Source organism: Taeniopygia guttata, chromosome 2 (assembly GCF_048771995.1).
Source record: "Taeniopygia guttata chromosome 2, bTaeGut7.mat, whole genome shotgun sequence".
In the NCBI taxonomy this organism is placed as follows: domain Eukaryota; kingdom Metazoa; phylum Chordata; class Aves; order Passeriformes; family Estrildidae; genus Taeniopygia; species Taeniopygia guttata.
Window position 1 is genome coordinate 115,130,080 of NC_133026.1, and position 14,196 is coordinate 115,144,275.

The following is a 14,196-nucleotide window of genomic DNA, read 5'->3' on the forward strand; positions in this document are numbered from 1 at the left end:
ACTTTGGCATCTGCTGAAGTGAATGGTAATCTCTTCATACCAATAAAAAATGTGACATCAACACATCTCAAAATCCTTTTAAAATCAAAGATATGTATGATTATGTCTATGTTACAAATCATGAAGCAAAGGGATGAAAGTAACTTGCCCAAGGTCCTTTAAGATAGTGTCAAATTTCGGAGAGCATTCAAATCTCCTCAGTCCTGCTGGGATTACTACCTGTCCTTCAGGATCCACATATATAATCCACTTGACAAGTTGGCATAGTGTTTTTGCTGATTTCTCTGCAAATTAATATGGGTGCTCACTTAATCTGTTCTTTTCCTCTACAAATTAAGACCATATAAGGTTTGAGATATGGCTGTTGGTGTTCACTAAGCATGTTGCAGTGCTTGCACTCACACTGACTCCATGAAAATCACTGAAAAGGTAGGACTTGCAAGCAGTTACTGGTATAGATCAAACTTTCTGACCACCAAAAAAAGAAGTATAATATATATATATATATATATATATATATATTAACTGAATAATATTAGCTGAATAAAATGCTGAGGTTTTCATGCTGGCCACCAAATGATGGCTTTTATTTATGGTTTTACTACAGACACATCTGAAATCTTTCTCTGGGCTCCATACAGACCCTTTGCTTACTGTCTTTCTGGTCATTAAAGGAAGCATTGCTTCAGACAATGGCTTACCTTGTACTGGATGTCCTGAAGAATTTCAGTTACAGCCTTTAGGCCCACATGCTCTTTTCCTATCTGAAATACAGCAAGCAAAGGTGAGTTTCAGTATCTTGGTATTTCAGAAACTGTGAGGCAAAACTCAGGTCAACCAGAACAGTAAGTACTATATCTGTTTTTAGTTTAGCTACACAACCTTGTAGCTAATCAAATACAATAATACATGACAACTCAAAAAAATTAAATCATTATAAAACCACAAGCCAAAAGTAAACAGGACTTAAATCACTTTAAAGAAGAGACAAACTCACAGAACAAGAGAAAGAGCCATAATTAAGTCTGGCAGGTTTTTATTAACCCTGTTTTGCAGCACCTATTCTACGTGGAGTCAAAATCATGCAGTATTGTGGCATACAAATGCCAAGGATATGCTTTGTCCTTACCAGTTTTTGTCAGTAAAGTACACAGAAAGGAACAGAGTGAACAAGCATAACAGAAAATTTTTTAATTTGTTCCCATAGCATTGCAAATCTGGCCCAAGATATCTCTGAAGCTCAGGGGAGTTTTTTTCCTGCCTGCAGAGCACAGAACAGCAGATTCCCTCTCCCACAGCATCTCTGGGACCATGCCAGTGAAAGCCAGGCTCCCGGCAGGCTGCAGCACTGCCTCTACCGAACGCCTGTAAGGCACAGAGGACGGGGCTCTAAAGAAACACACTGAGATAAGAGATTCTAATTTTATATGGACGGTGCTCATTCTGCACACTAAACTCAAATCACCTCTGACTCAAATCACCCATTCCAGGGTCCTAGTTTTACCTTCAGAACAAAATCAGAAGAGGCAGAATGACCTTCCACTTGATTTCTTTGCCAACATGTGCAAATACAAGGTAAGGAAATAAACCGGCATGGGTGAGAATGGGAGAGCTAGACCCTGAAAATTTTGTTTGCTTCTTGTTTCTCTTGGAATAGAATGACACAGTAGCCACTGGAAGGAAACAACTGAACGTCAACAAAAGGTACTTTGTTACTTCTAAGAATTTAAAAGCATTTTCTTTTTTTCAGAATGGAATTTCAATTTCAAACCTTCCAAAGTGTATAAAAGATATCGAAGTCATTTCAAAGATGCTGCTTCTAAATTAATAACCCCCAAGGGCTGTCACTTAAATCAGTGAAAATATTTTCATTGACTTTAAAATAATGTATTTTCAGAACCATGGTTCAAAATTATTTTTCCACGCCTTTAACAAGAAAAAAATTGGTCACCAAAGTAACTCTCCCTGTTTCTTTAATAAACAGCTTAAATATTATTTTTCCTTGGTCAGATGTAATTATACCTTTCTTGGCTAATAAAAAAGCCTTTTTGGAATGCTTACAAACACTGATGTGGGAGAGAGACCAGAAATGGAAAATGTATCATTGAAGTTTCAAATTTATTTAAGAAATTATATATAACTTTCTAACTGACTCAAAGGTTACCTCTGCTGGAATGAGAAGGTGACTTACATAAGCAATTATCACACAGCCCTCTAGGACACAAAGCTGAAGACTTTCTAACTTCCATTTTTAGCAGTTCTATCTGAGTGTTGAGGTGGTAACCAAGGTACCTTTAAATTCAGAGGTAAAGCTCAAAGGCACTCATAAACTCGTTATGAAATATGACAAATTAATATCACTGTGCAAGAAAATCCATTTGATCTAAGGATGAACTCTAAACCTCTTCCTCCAGACCCATTTAAATAAAACAGTTTGCCATTCCTCATGAGGAAGATGAGAATCTGGTGTTTGAGGATTAATACTGAAAATCTTTATAGGATGCAGACCTTGAAAAACCTTCAACAGCAATTAGATTATAGTGCTAACTTCCCAGATTTCATTACACCTTGTCCCCAGGAAGCTTTAAACATTCTCATTGCTGGCATTTCTGAGGGTCTCTGGCAAGTCTTGTTAAAACTCTCATTCTCTGAAGAAGTAATACGACTCTACCTCACATTTGTCCTGTGTGAAGAAACACACTTGTCCCCGTGTTCAGGAAAGCACAATTCTACTACCAGTTTTCAGCAGTGCCAATGACTTTGTAGGCCTTTTCTTTAATCTCTCCTCCTCTCCTCTGTCTATTTCCTCAAACTCTGAACAGCAGACCCAGCCAGAAATTAAGAGAAATACATCACAGAGATAGTGAAGCACTTGTTCCTCCTGACAGCCCTCACTCAGCTCTCAGAGAAGATTGGATGTCTGCTTATAGCCAGAGTCCAGGAAGATGCCTATGTATTATACCTTCTGTAACTAACATACTTCCAATATCCTATTTAAACAAGAATTGATTGCTTAGCACACGTATAGAAGACATGACTGAAAAATATCTTGCAAATAGAATACCGGCAGTCATACATTGTTTTCTTTCATGAAATCATTAAAAATTAAATAACATGGAAAGGACCACATTATCCTCAGACAAATGACAGTGCATCATAACAAGTGTAACACAGGAAACTTACCTGCACAAACAAAGCAATAATAGCTATGCCGTGCTTCTTCCCTACTGCCTCATCAATGCTGCTGTACAGTGTGGAGTTCCAGTGCATTAGATGAAGCTAAAACAAAGCAATGCAAACAGACCAATAGATAAATATGTTTTGTAATTAAGAACACCAACAATTAACATCATTTAACAAAGCCTCAGCATGTTGTGTGTGCACATGCATGACTACACATATGTACATGCTTATGGCCGTGCATGAGGGGCTAAGTGGATTTACTTATACTACATATTGTAAATATCAGTAACACCAAGAAAAAAAACAGATAAAATTGCAGATAAAGTGATGTACATCCAGTTACCAAAAATCTTCATCAAAAGTGTGAATAACTGTAGTAATGATGATTTAACAACTCTCTCAATCTGAATACTGAAGTAATGTCAGCTAATGAAATCCACCAACACTGCCCTTCAGCCAGCCAGCTCTCTCCCAGGGTAGGAGAATTATTATGGACATAGGCTGTCCAAACACACATTGGACTGACTTGATGTACTATCACAATGCCACTTGTCTCACACTCTACCTCCTAAGACAAATCATTCAAATGTCAGTAGTTAGAGTAGAAGTGATTTCAGAAAAGGTTGAGCACAGAGAAAGTCAAGCAGAGAAAAGTGGCTTGAGGATGAACCTTAGGGGTAAGGGTGAAAGAAAGAGATGGTAAAGAGCAAAGAGTTAATGCAGGAATACATGGGAGGCAGTGGACACTGCATAGTAAACACAAAGTCTGTTGTGGTGAAGTGTCACAGCATAATCTGGGAAGTAGAGTTTGAGAAAAGTGCTGGAAGACAGACTAGCAGGAAGTTGGAAACAGAGGAGAGAAGAGAGGGGAGGCAGAGAGTTGAGGAGGAAAAGTGTTGGAAAACAGTGACATGAAAGGAAAAAGGAAGTATGGAAAGGGAGGAAAGGGAAAAGGAAAAGGAAAAGGAAAAGGAAAAGGAAAAGGAAAAGGAAAAGGAAAAGGAAAAGGAAAAGGAAAAGGAAAAGGAAAAGGAAAAGGAAAAGGAAAAGGAAAAGGAAAAGGAAAAGGAAAAGGAAAAGGAAAAGGAAAAGGAAAAGGAAAAGGAAAAGGAAAAGGAAAAGGAAAAGGAAAAGGAAAAGGAAAAGGAAAAGGAAAAGGAAAAGGAAAAGGAAAAGGAAAAGGAAAAGGAAAAGGAAAAAAAGGACTATCTACTGAAAAATAGTCCTTGCTTGATAATATGATATAATATGAAAAATAAAGATACTATGAATTTTGAAAGTGAGTTTTTCCAGAAATAAATGTAATCTCTGTGCCTAGGTCTGGTAACACTGTAGAGCTTCAACATCCTAAGCACAGATGCTTTGAAGTTTATCTGCCAACTCTTAGACTTAATTTCAACTGTAAAATCATGATCAATGTTTGTTTAGTCATGTGCCTAAGAAGTTAAAATGTCATTTTTATAGCTACCATTGTTTTTCACCTTCAGCAAAATTAGTTTTTAAAACAGTGTATCTTGCTATTTTGTTTTTTATTTTTGTGCAGGAACAGCCTCTGTGAAATGCTTATTGCCCCTTACACAACAGGAGCTCATTCAGGCATCTTAGCATTTCAGAATACCAGTTCTTCAAGCAATCACTCTCCACTTACTTATTTCCAATATGAATTTTAGGCACTCCTTTTGATGACTGTTATTCCAGAAGTAAATACAAACTTTTAAATGAACATATTGTAAATTAAACTAAGTTCCAAGTTATCACACAAATAATTCTATTCATTTCTATCAAAGGCATATGCTGTGGCAAAAAAATGAAACATTTTCTTTTTAGCAAATACAACAAATTGGTTTTACATGAGAACACAAATATAAATAATCTACTTGCCCACAGCTACAAAACTTCTAGACATACAAATGCTCCCTGTTAGACCAAAGCCCATGGATTTACTTTGTTGTGTGCATTTTCTCATGCATAAAAACCTTTGTTACACATTTGATTTGCCTTTCATTTGGCTTTTAAAGCCAGAGAGTCAAACAATGAGATTTTGGTCTCCGAGGTCTTCTCTCCAGAAGAGCCTGGCGTTCGCACCAGCTCCCCACTAGAGGGGGATCACGGAGTCTCACAGTCCACATCAAAATTCTGATGTTAAGAGGGAAATGTAAAAGAAAAATTGGTTGTGGTGATTACAGTGGGGATGGCAGTGTTTCATTCCCTCAGAGGTGAAGTCTAATCTGACATTGGTCTGCGTTCTAACAGCAGGTTTTCTCTAAACAGATCTGAAAGGAAAATGCTGAACCCCAGAAAGAGGAAAATGAACAAGCATTTCAAATTGTTCAAGCAATTACCCCGGTTTATCCAGAAACAGATTGACCTATCTTAGGCAGCAAGTTCATCAGGGCACAGATTTCCCTATGCTTAGGCTGCATCACCTAGAAAAATGACACCAAAACCTCTGTGTAATGCTAAAATGTTAAGAGCTCTAGAGTTAGTTTTGCAGCGGTACATATATATGCAATGTTGTAACAGCTGCTTGCTGTTAGACTCCCAGACTAGGTTCAGGTTTAGTAATCAACATCACTAAAAATACTGAAAAATAGGCAATCAGCACTTTCTGGTCTAAACATTTCTGTAACTTTGAGGGTCTGCTCAAGGATGTTTAAATTCCATAGTAGGGTCCTTGGAACAAGATCCATCATTCTGTACTGGGTTGCTAACACCCAAAGTAGAATGAACTTCTGATCTGTGTTTAAGATGCTAGTGTTAAAGATGGGCATAATTACAGCGGATTAGTGATATATTTTTCACAAGTTGCAAGCTTGCTGTCATAAACACTAAAGAAAACAGGTAGAGAGCACTCCTAGCCTCATGACAGTAGATGACTGGGGAGTACAGCAAAAAGTGGTCAGCCTCATATGTTCTTTCTACATAGCACCCCTGACTGGTACTGCTATCAGCACACTGGATGCACTGCAGTGTACTTGTTATGTTCCCATGTCCTGACTCAAGGTGATATTTAGAATTAGCTGTTCACAGAAAATGTTCTATCATTAGCAATTTACAAACTGAAATTAGAAAGGCAACTTAATGGAAAATAATAATTAATGCCATGATATTTCCAAACAGCAGGCCAAGGTATCATTTAACTCTATAAGACCATGCATGCATGCTCAAATAATTAAAGACATTTGGTTATGCACTTAAATAAATGCAAGTCAAATTATTTCTTCTACAAAGCAGGAAAATGTAGCTCAAAGCAGGGCTGGGTAAGTACATGAAAAAGTCACTCAGAAAGTGAGGTAGCAAGGAAGTAGTAAATGTTCATAGTAAAGTGTGTGGGTTTTTTAAATCATGTTTTATCCTGCGTATTTGTTGCTCTCTGGAGCTCTTCTGACTTTTGTGTGTTCTTTTTTATTTGTAATGTAACATCAGATATAGACATCAGACAACAGTTTTCAAAAAAAGATGGCAACAAGTCTACAAACATTACAAAATCTGAACTCTTGAGAGCACAGGCCAAAAAAAACATGGCCTATAACTCTTGTTAATATTTATGGGAATCAGATGTGCACAGAGGAAAGACCACAGTGCTTTCACAAATCTTGAAACTGTCACTATGATATAATGCCCATGCATATGGACAATGCCTCTGTATCTCACAGCTAGGAATAATCACAGAGGTTAACAATGTTCTGTATTTTAGTAACCTTCATTTTTACATTTATTTGAGACAGCTGTTTGAAAAGTGCTCAGTCACAAGGGTTGCCAGCCCCTGATATGAACATAACCATGCAGAGCTTTTTAAACAATCAGTTACAGTGCGTTGGCAGCTTTCCATTGTGTGGTTTTCATTCAGAGTACAAAGCAGCTGCACATGTCAGTGTGGCAGGAAAGGCTCTGCTCACCTTGTCAGGTAATGTCAGGTACTTTGTAGTTATGAGGGTTCTACACAGCCAAAATGAGTTAGCTATGCTGTTACTGATTATCAGTGACTGGCTTGACATGCCAGATAGTATACTTTTACAAAATAATCATAAAGCTATCAGAAAATCTTTAGCACTCAAAAAAATCTACTTTTCTCTTGAAAAACACGTAATTTTGGGCCTGTTAACATTACAGCTGTAAATCAAAGAATTGTAATAGCAGCTTCTTTAAAATCAGATAAACTGAAAACTCATGAAGGCAAATGATAATAAAGTGCTGATAAAGTTGATTTGCTCTGTGAACAGCTGGAGAAACTCTCCTACACTCCAGGTAGCAGAGCAAACCCCCTGGAAGGATTATTCTGTATGCAACAAATTCTGAGAAACTTCTCAATTTTCATCCTGTCCCCAGTCAATCAAAAGGCTACTGAACCCAATCCTTATTTAGGAAAAGCTGACAGACATTAGCAGGGGGCCTGTCTCAAAACAAGACTTTCTCTAAACTGAGTAAGGACCTGAGATTCTGGCTTTAAAATCAATAAACATTTATCAAGTGAAAACCCTACCCCTTAAATCCATTCTTTTCTCTACCACAGGAATACCTTCTATGTCAATATGAAAAGGCTAATGGTAGATTTTTAGAAATTGGAGTCCTGGGATGACAGATTCTAGCAGGAGTCAGAGTCAGTGTATATGATCTATCATATTCATCAGTTCTGGAAACCAGTGTCTCAATAAAAAACACAGTTACAAAATGTACATTTTTCCCCTGTCTGGGGCACTGACTGCTCTGTGGAATTCTGCAGGGTCTAAAGCTCACTGAGAGTAAAAATGATCTTTTAATCTCTGTTGATGACCTTACTTCATTCCCAGCTAACAGATAAAATATATTATGACAGGATAATTTATGTTGGAAGTCACCTCTGAAGATCAACTCTTTCACAGCAGCACCACCTTCAAAGTTAGCCACTAGTTCAAAGTCAGATCAGATTGTTCAGGTCCTTGTCCAACTAAGTTTTGTGTCTCTCCAACAATGGAGGTCTTACAACCTCTCTAGATAATCTGTTCTGTGTTTGACCTCCCCATAATTTATTTCTCCTTCTACCTAATCAGAATCACTCCCATTGCAACCTGTGTCCCTTGCCTTTTGTTCTTTTGCTCTCCTCAGGATTCCCAGTTCAAGAGCCCAGGCATGAATGGCTTGTGACCACCAAATCAGCATCTCATGATTGACTCCTGAGTGATGCCTCTTTCTCAAACTTCCCCAGTCATCCACTTGTTTGAATGACCATATTTCACCTAAGCTTACTTTCAACTAAGCTTGCCCAACTCATTTTAAAATATCAGGAAAGTTGCTACTAGCTCTGTCCCTAACTGTGACCTACTGGTGTTCATGTGTCACCCAAATGTCAGACCCAGGCTAATTTCTCACAGGAAAATACATCCTGAAATAAATCACAGCTCATCATCTGTTATGAGATATCTGATTAATGGTGCAAGGAGAAGGACTCTGCTCCAACATTTCTGCACTCTTGTATGATCCTGATGTTGCAAATTTGCTATGAACCTGCACAGTCTGGAATATCCTGCTACAATAAAAAGCAGGTTATATGCTGTAACTCCTCTCTTTATGATTACTTACTACTAAATGACTGAAACTCCAATTTGCTGTTCAGTGTGCTGTGTTTCCACTGGCTAAGCCAGGCAGTTTAGAACAGAGCACCAAGCTTACCCTCCACAGGGGTCAAAAGGAAATGTGCCAACAGCAAAAATCCTCCTGACACCCCTGGCACCAGAACCAACCTCTACAGGGGCTTGATAAAACCTTTGGCAGCTTAGGTAGCAAGAGGCAACAAGAAATACCTGCCCGGCCTGGGTATAGGTTCTGCCTCAACTTAATCAGCAGCCATAACCCCAATTGCAAGAGCTTGTGACATGGGAGTTTACTCTGTTTAACAGGTTCCTGTTTGTGCTCTACACACAGTAGACCATAATTTTTAAATAATTCTTCTTTAGATTGACTGGAACATCTGATTGGGACACAATTGTCAGTGGGCCTGTTTGAAACTGTGCAGCTGGCACAATCAACCATTGCATTTTTTTCCACTCTCTACACTCTTGATTGAGAAGCTAATTATTATAAAAGCTTCTTTCTTCAGTGCCTGCTGCATCATGTGTAAATTAATCTTCTAGTAACCTTGTTCCTTGCTCAGAACTACAATAGACAGCTATACCTTGTTAGCTGTGCAACCAGCTGTTACAAGCTCCAGAAAAGTTTGCTTAGTCTATTAATATTATAGGAAGGAAGGCCCCTCTTAACAAATGTCTCAAGGATGAGAGAATTGTTATCGCTCTCATATCTTCCCAATTCTTATTTCAATGCAACAGGCTGACATCAAAATACCAGTAGGGGAATACTTATCTTAATCAGAGGGGCACCTAAAACAGGTTGGTCTGGAAATTTTGAGCAGAATGGGTTTTGTGATATTTCTGCCACTGCTGAGAAAGAGTGTAGCTGAAACACTCTTTTGATTCCATAAAGATGGTCTCAGGGAAAAAACTATATCTCTAAGGTAAATTAAAGCAGCTTTATAATTCCTCTGCTAAAGATTGTAGAGATATCAAAGGTTCTCCTGGACTCACCCAAGTTTGCCAAGGATCATCAGTACATTCCAGTTTCATCCACAACATGCCATAAAAGTGGAGTAAGGAACAGTAAAAATGGCAAACTCTGGCTACCTAACTACAGTCAGCAGGAAGGCTCTTTCCTGGATTGAGAGGGATTAAATGAAGCTCAAGATTTCAACTAGTAATAGTGGAAGGCAACTAGTTGTACAATAATGATGTGTAATTTTAACAGCACAAATATTGCGTAAGCAACATCTCAGGAGGACAAAATGTGGAAAAATTTTGTCTTGCTATTTTACATGTGCACAAGAATTTATGAGTTGATACTTGACTTGGCACTGAATTGTTTCAGGAAGCAATTGACTAAGCTGTTGGCAGTGACCATAACATACAGTAATTAAGTTCAAATCCTCACAAGGGGACCAAACCAAGGATATGACCAGGGCACACAGCTTCCAGAAAAGTGATTAAAAACCCAGAAAGTTAGTTATTAACAGCCTGAAGGAGGTGTTTAGGAAAATAAAGTTAATGGAATTGATACAGAGACTGCTTGAAAATATCTTAGGAGAAGCAGGAGTACGTGTACATACTTCATGCCACAAAACAAAGAAATATCCATAAAGACTTTAACCGTAAAGTCTTCATGGTTAAACATTATAGTTCAGTCAGTGTCAATATGCTTCCTTTGAAAATGCAAATGCAAATAGAAGCAAATTACTAGATCATGAACTCTGGGCAAAATGAAGAAGAGGATGAGAATGTCGTTAGGTTATAAATTAGTGCACTTGGTTTATGCTTCCATACTTGAATTTTTCAAGGCTTCTATAGTGGATAGGTGCAAAAATGCCACTAAATTTCAGTATAATTTAAATGCTTTAAATTTAAAATTCCATACGTAGACCATTGTAATGAAAAAACTACGTAACAGGAACTCTTTGCCCATCTTTGAAAGCGGCACTAAGTTCACCACTAAGAGACATAACTGAAAGCAGTTCCAATGAATACAGATGACAACACTGTTACATTAAAAATCTCCTGATTAATATAACATAGGAGAAGAGAAAGCACAGTTTCTACTCAGCTTCTGCTTGTTATAATTTATTGAAAGTGTTAAAGGTCAAGCAGATCTAGTCTGTGCATTAATCATCAGGCTACAAGTATGTTCAGAGCGAGATGACATTCCCTGAACAAAGAAGTCTGTAATCTAAGATCAGAGAAATTAGGTGCACGTAAATCAAGATGGAGCAGAGCACAAGGTATCCTGGAGATACTGTTCAAACAACTTCACAATCACAGAGTGAGATACTACATATTTCAGGTCAAAAGCTAAATTCACAGCTAAAACATGCTGCACATATGCTTGACTGGAACACCAGGGCAGTCCAGAACCTTTGCTGACTGGTGCTCTCTTCTCCATGAACATCTTTGAAAGTAGAACAGCTGTGAAAAAAGTTATTTTTGTTGAATCATAAAAGGAAGGCCTGCAAAGACACCTTTCAAAATCTATTCTCTTTCCAAATAAGCCAGCCTAGTGAAAGCAGAAGTAGTCTAAGCAATTGTGTGGCATACCTTCAGATGTGCCACACAAAAGGTAACGAATCCTGGGACTATTGAACTAATTACTAATTACATCTCAGGAAACACTACTACAGTTTCTTTTGGTAAACTCACTAAAGAAGTATCTACGTAACAGAATAATAAAAACATTGCAACATCTAATATTAAACAGGAATCTCTGTTCCCTTTGAAAAGTCTAATCACATGCAGCATCCTCATTTCATTTTACACAAAGAACTATTGGTTCATTTTAAAAATGAAATTAACAGCAGGAAGTACTGATGCACATGGAAAAACTCAAAACACGACAGCTACAAAGAGTAAGCTAAAAAGAAAAGCAATGGGAACCATAAAAATCCAACCAGCACTCTTCTTTCTATTCTAGGAAAAGAAGCCAGAAGGTCTAAAAAAGTTGGGGCAGGGGCAGGAAGAATCTTCATGGTTAATGCAACTGCAACGCAGATGTTATTACCTATCTCCTTGTTTGTCCACAGAGGCTGCTGACATGTAATATTAGCTTGCCTGTTTCTTAGGAAAGTCAGTAGCAAAAACATCATAGGGTGTAGGGGAAACTGAGGATACATAATTTGTTGTCTGTCTGTATTATTTTTCTTCATGCTTGAAATCACAAGTGCAGATTATGTGTACTGGCACTCACAAGAGATTAAAGGAAAACAGGAATTAACCAAAATTAACTTTTTTTTTAACTGTAATGTAAGTATACAGGCTAAGAAAACGACTCAAAAAGGCATGAAAGGACTGAAAATGTCCCTATCTCTATGCTGCCAACTTTCAGTGTCAACTTAATGGTAAGAAACTAAAGAGCTACACAATTATTACTGTCAGATTCAGGCTCTTCACTGTGCCAAGTTTCTGCTCAGTGTGCGAAGCAAGGAGCACCACAGAGCAGCTTATTGTTCCCAACTATGTTTGACCCCAGCAAACATGCAGGCTGAAGTGCCCTGGGTTTGCCTTTACCTATGCTAACAGAAACAAATATACTTTCAAGCCTTTCTTTTTCCTTCCTTTGAAATATGAAAGCCAGGAAGGAAAAAGCAAGAGTTTTACTGCAAGATTCTCCAGCCTACCTTCACTCTGGGTTCTTACTGACTGAGAGGGTGCATGTGCATGTCTGCATGTGCTTTTATAGCTCCACAGTTAGATAGGGTGAAGCTTGGAAAAAAAGACTGGACCGTGATGGATAGTTGATTACATTATAGACTAGGAATATCATCAAGAAGACAGAAAACACAAAGAGCTATAAGTTAAGCATTTAATTCTGGAAGTGCTATTTATATCACTAAGCATTTAATAAAAACATGTCCAGTTCCAAAGTGTTGCCTGTTTGCCTGCAATCTATTGTCTTGGATTTAAAACCAGACTGTTCATATGTGGAAGGTTTTTAAATCAGCAATTTAATTTTCAATGCTAGATTCTCTCATGAAGGCAGAAGAGAAAACACTACTTCCCTGTTAATTTGCCATGTTTTGTTAATAACTGATTTGAATCCCACAGTTCTCTGTGTTTCAAAGGTAATTGTCTGTTTTAAGATATGAGAATCTGCAGCTGCATAGTATCTTCTTAAGTCATAATTTTGACTGTTATCCAGGGAGCAGTTGTTCTTCCATAATACACTCCTCTAGGAAACTCAGGCAGTGTTTTGTTTTCCTGTAATGTTGGCTAAGCTTCCTTTGAAATAATAAACTTTGTTATGCTTCTCCAACAGTTTTCTCTTGAATTTCAAGTTTGCATATTGAGTAACAGCATGCTATATTTTTCTCTTCCATAACTCCATGAACTCCACAAATTTTGCTAAACTTTAGCTATTTTCCAGTTCAGTTCATTATGTGGCTTAATGCTGGGACAGTAAAATCAGGAATGACCAGTATCTCATTGACAACAGTGTGGCCTATGGACGAGGGCATCAGATAGCCCTGTGGTTAAATTACTGAAACAGGATTTACAACCCAAGTTAGGTGTTCCAACACTACAATGTCTGAAACCCTTACTAGAATTCAAACATCTAGGAATCATGAGTCAGTTCTCCCCCGCTTCTACAAAAGGCCTCATGTGTGACCATGGCCAAACAATTTAACTCCTTTGAACTTGTTCCCTACCAGTTCCTTGGCAATAGCAATAGAACTCATCTCCCTTGCACTGATGTTTTAAAGATTATATTATTTGTGTTTGTGATGCACTCAAGCACAATAGCAAATACTTCTGAAAGCCTCCTAAGGTTTTCAGATCTTAGATGACCTACATGTTTCATCCTTTACCTCTTGAAGGCCATGAGTGCACCATTAGCACAAATAACATGAAATTTGGGGCTAGCATCAAAAAGCTATTACTTCTGGTTTTTAGAGTATTTACTTATGCATTGGGGCCAGTCTTGGAACTGGTCCTGACTCAAGCATGCAGCATGGAAAACAACAAAATAAGGAATCTCCTTTCCCCTTCTTCAATAAGTGATAAGTTTTAGATACCAAAACAGTTATGCCTAGTGTTTAGGGCAAAGTGCCAAGGAAAACCAAGTATGAAAACCAAGGCAGCAGGACACTGAAGCAAAATACATGCAGAGTGCCAGCAAGTATCATGGCAGAAATTAGAAAATTATGTACAACTGAAGCAAATCACAGCAAGGGCACACAGCCAAGAAAAATGGCAAAGACTTGAGCAGCAATCTTGTTGAGCTCCAAACTAAGTTTAAATCCTCTTCAGAAGTCCCATCTGCTAAGAGACTACAGAATGTCTTCTCCTACATAAGCAGCCACTCTGTTAGAGCTGGGGAACACAGTTTTCTATAAGGGTTGTCTGGTAGCAACCTCTATATATGTGAATCCAAGCACTGTCAGCAAGACAGTGTAAGAAAGTAAAGTAAGGAGAAGGCAAAGCTGTAGATCTGCTCAAGGAA

General features: G+C 38.0%; 1 protein-coding gene across 2 annotated transcripts in view; it reads right to left on the minus strand.

The window, feature by feature from the left end:
- CA8 (carbonic anhydrase 8) overlaps window positions 1–14,196 on the minus strand; it is a 60,323-nt gene that overhangs the window by 34,153 nt on the left and 11,974 nt on the right. For both annotated transcript variants that reach the window (XM_072924675.1, XM_030266237.4), the window contains exons 4-5: window positions 3,184–3,279; window positions 702–764 (exon numbers count right to left, since the gene is read on the minus strand). In XM_072924675.1, coding sequence (XP_072780776.1) covers window positions 702–764; window positions 3,184–3,279 — 159 coding nt within the window. The remainder of the gene's footprint in view (window positions 1–701; window positions 765–3,183; window positions 3,280–14,196) is intronic.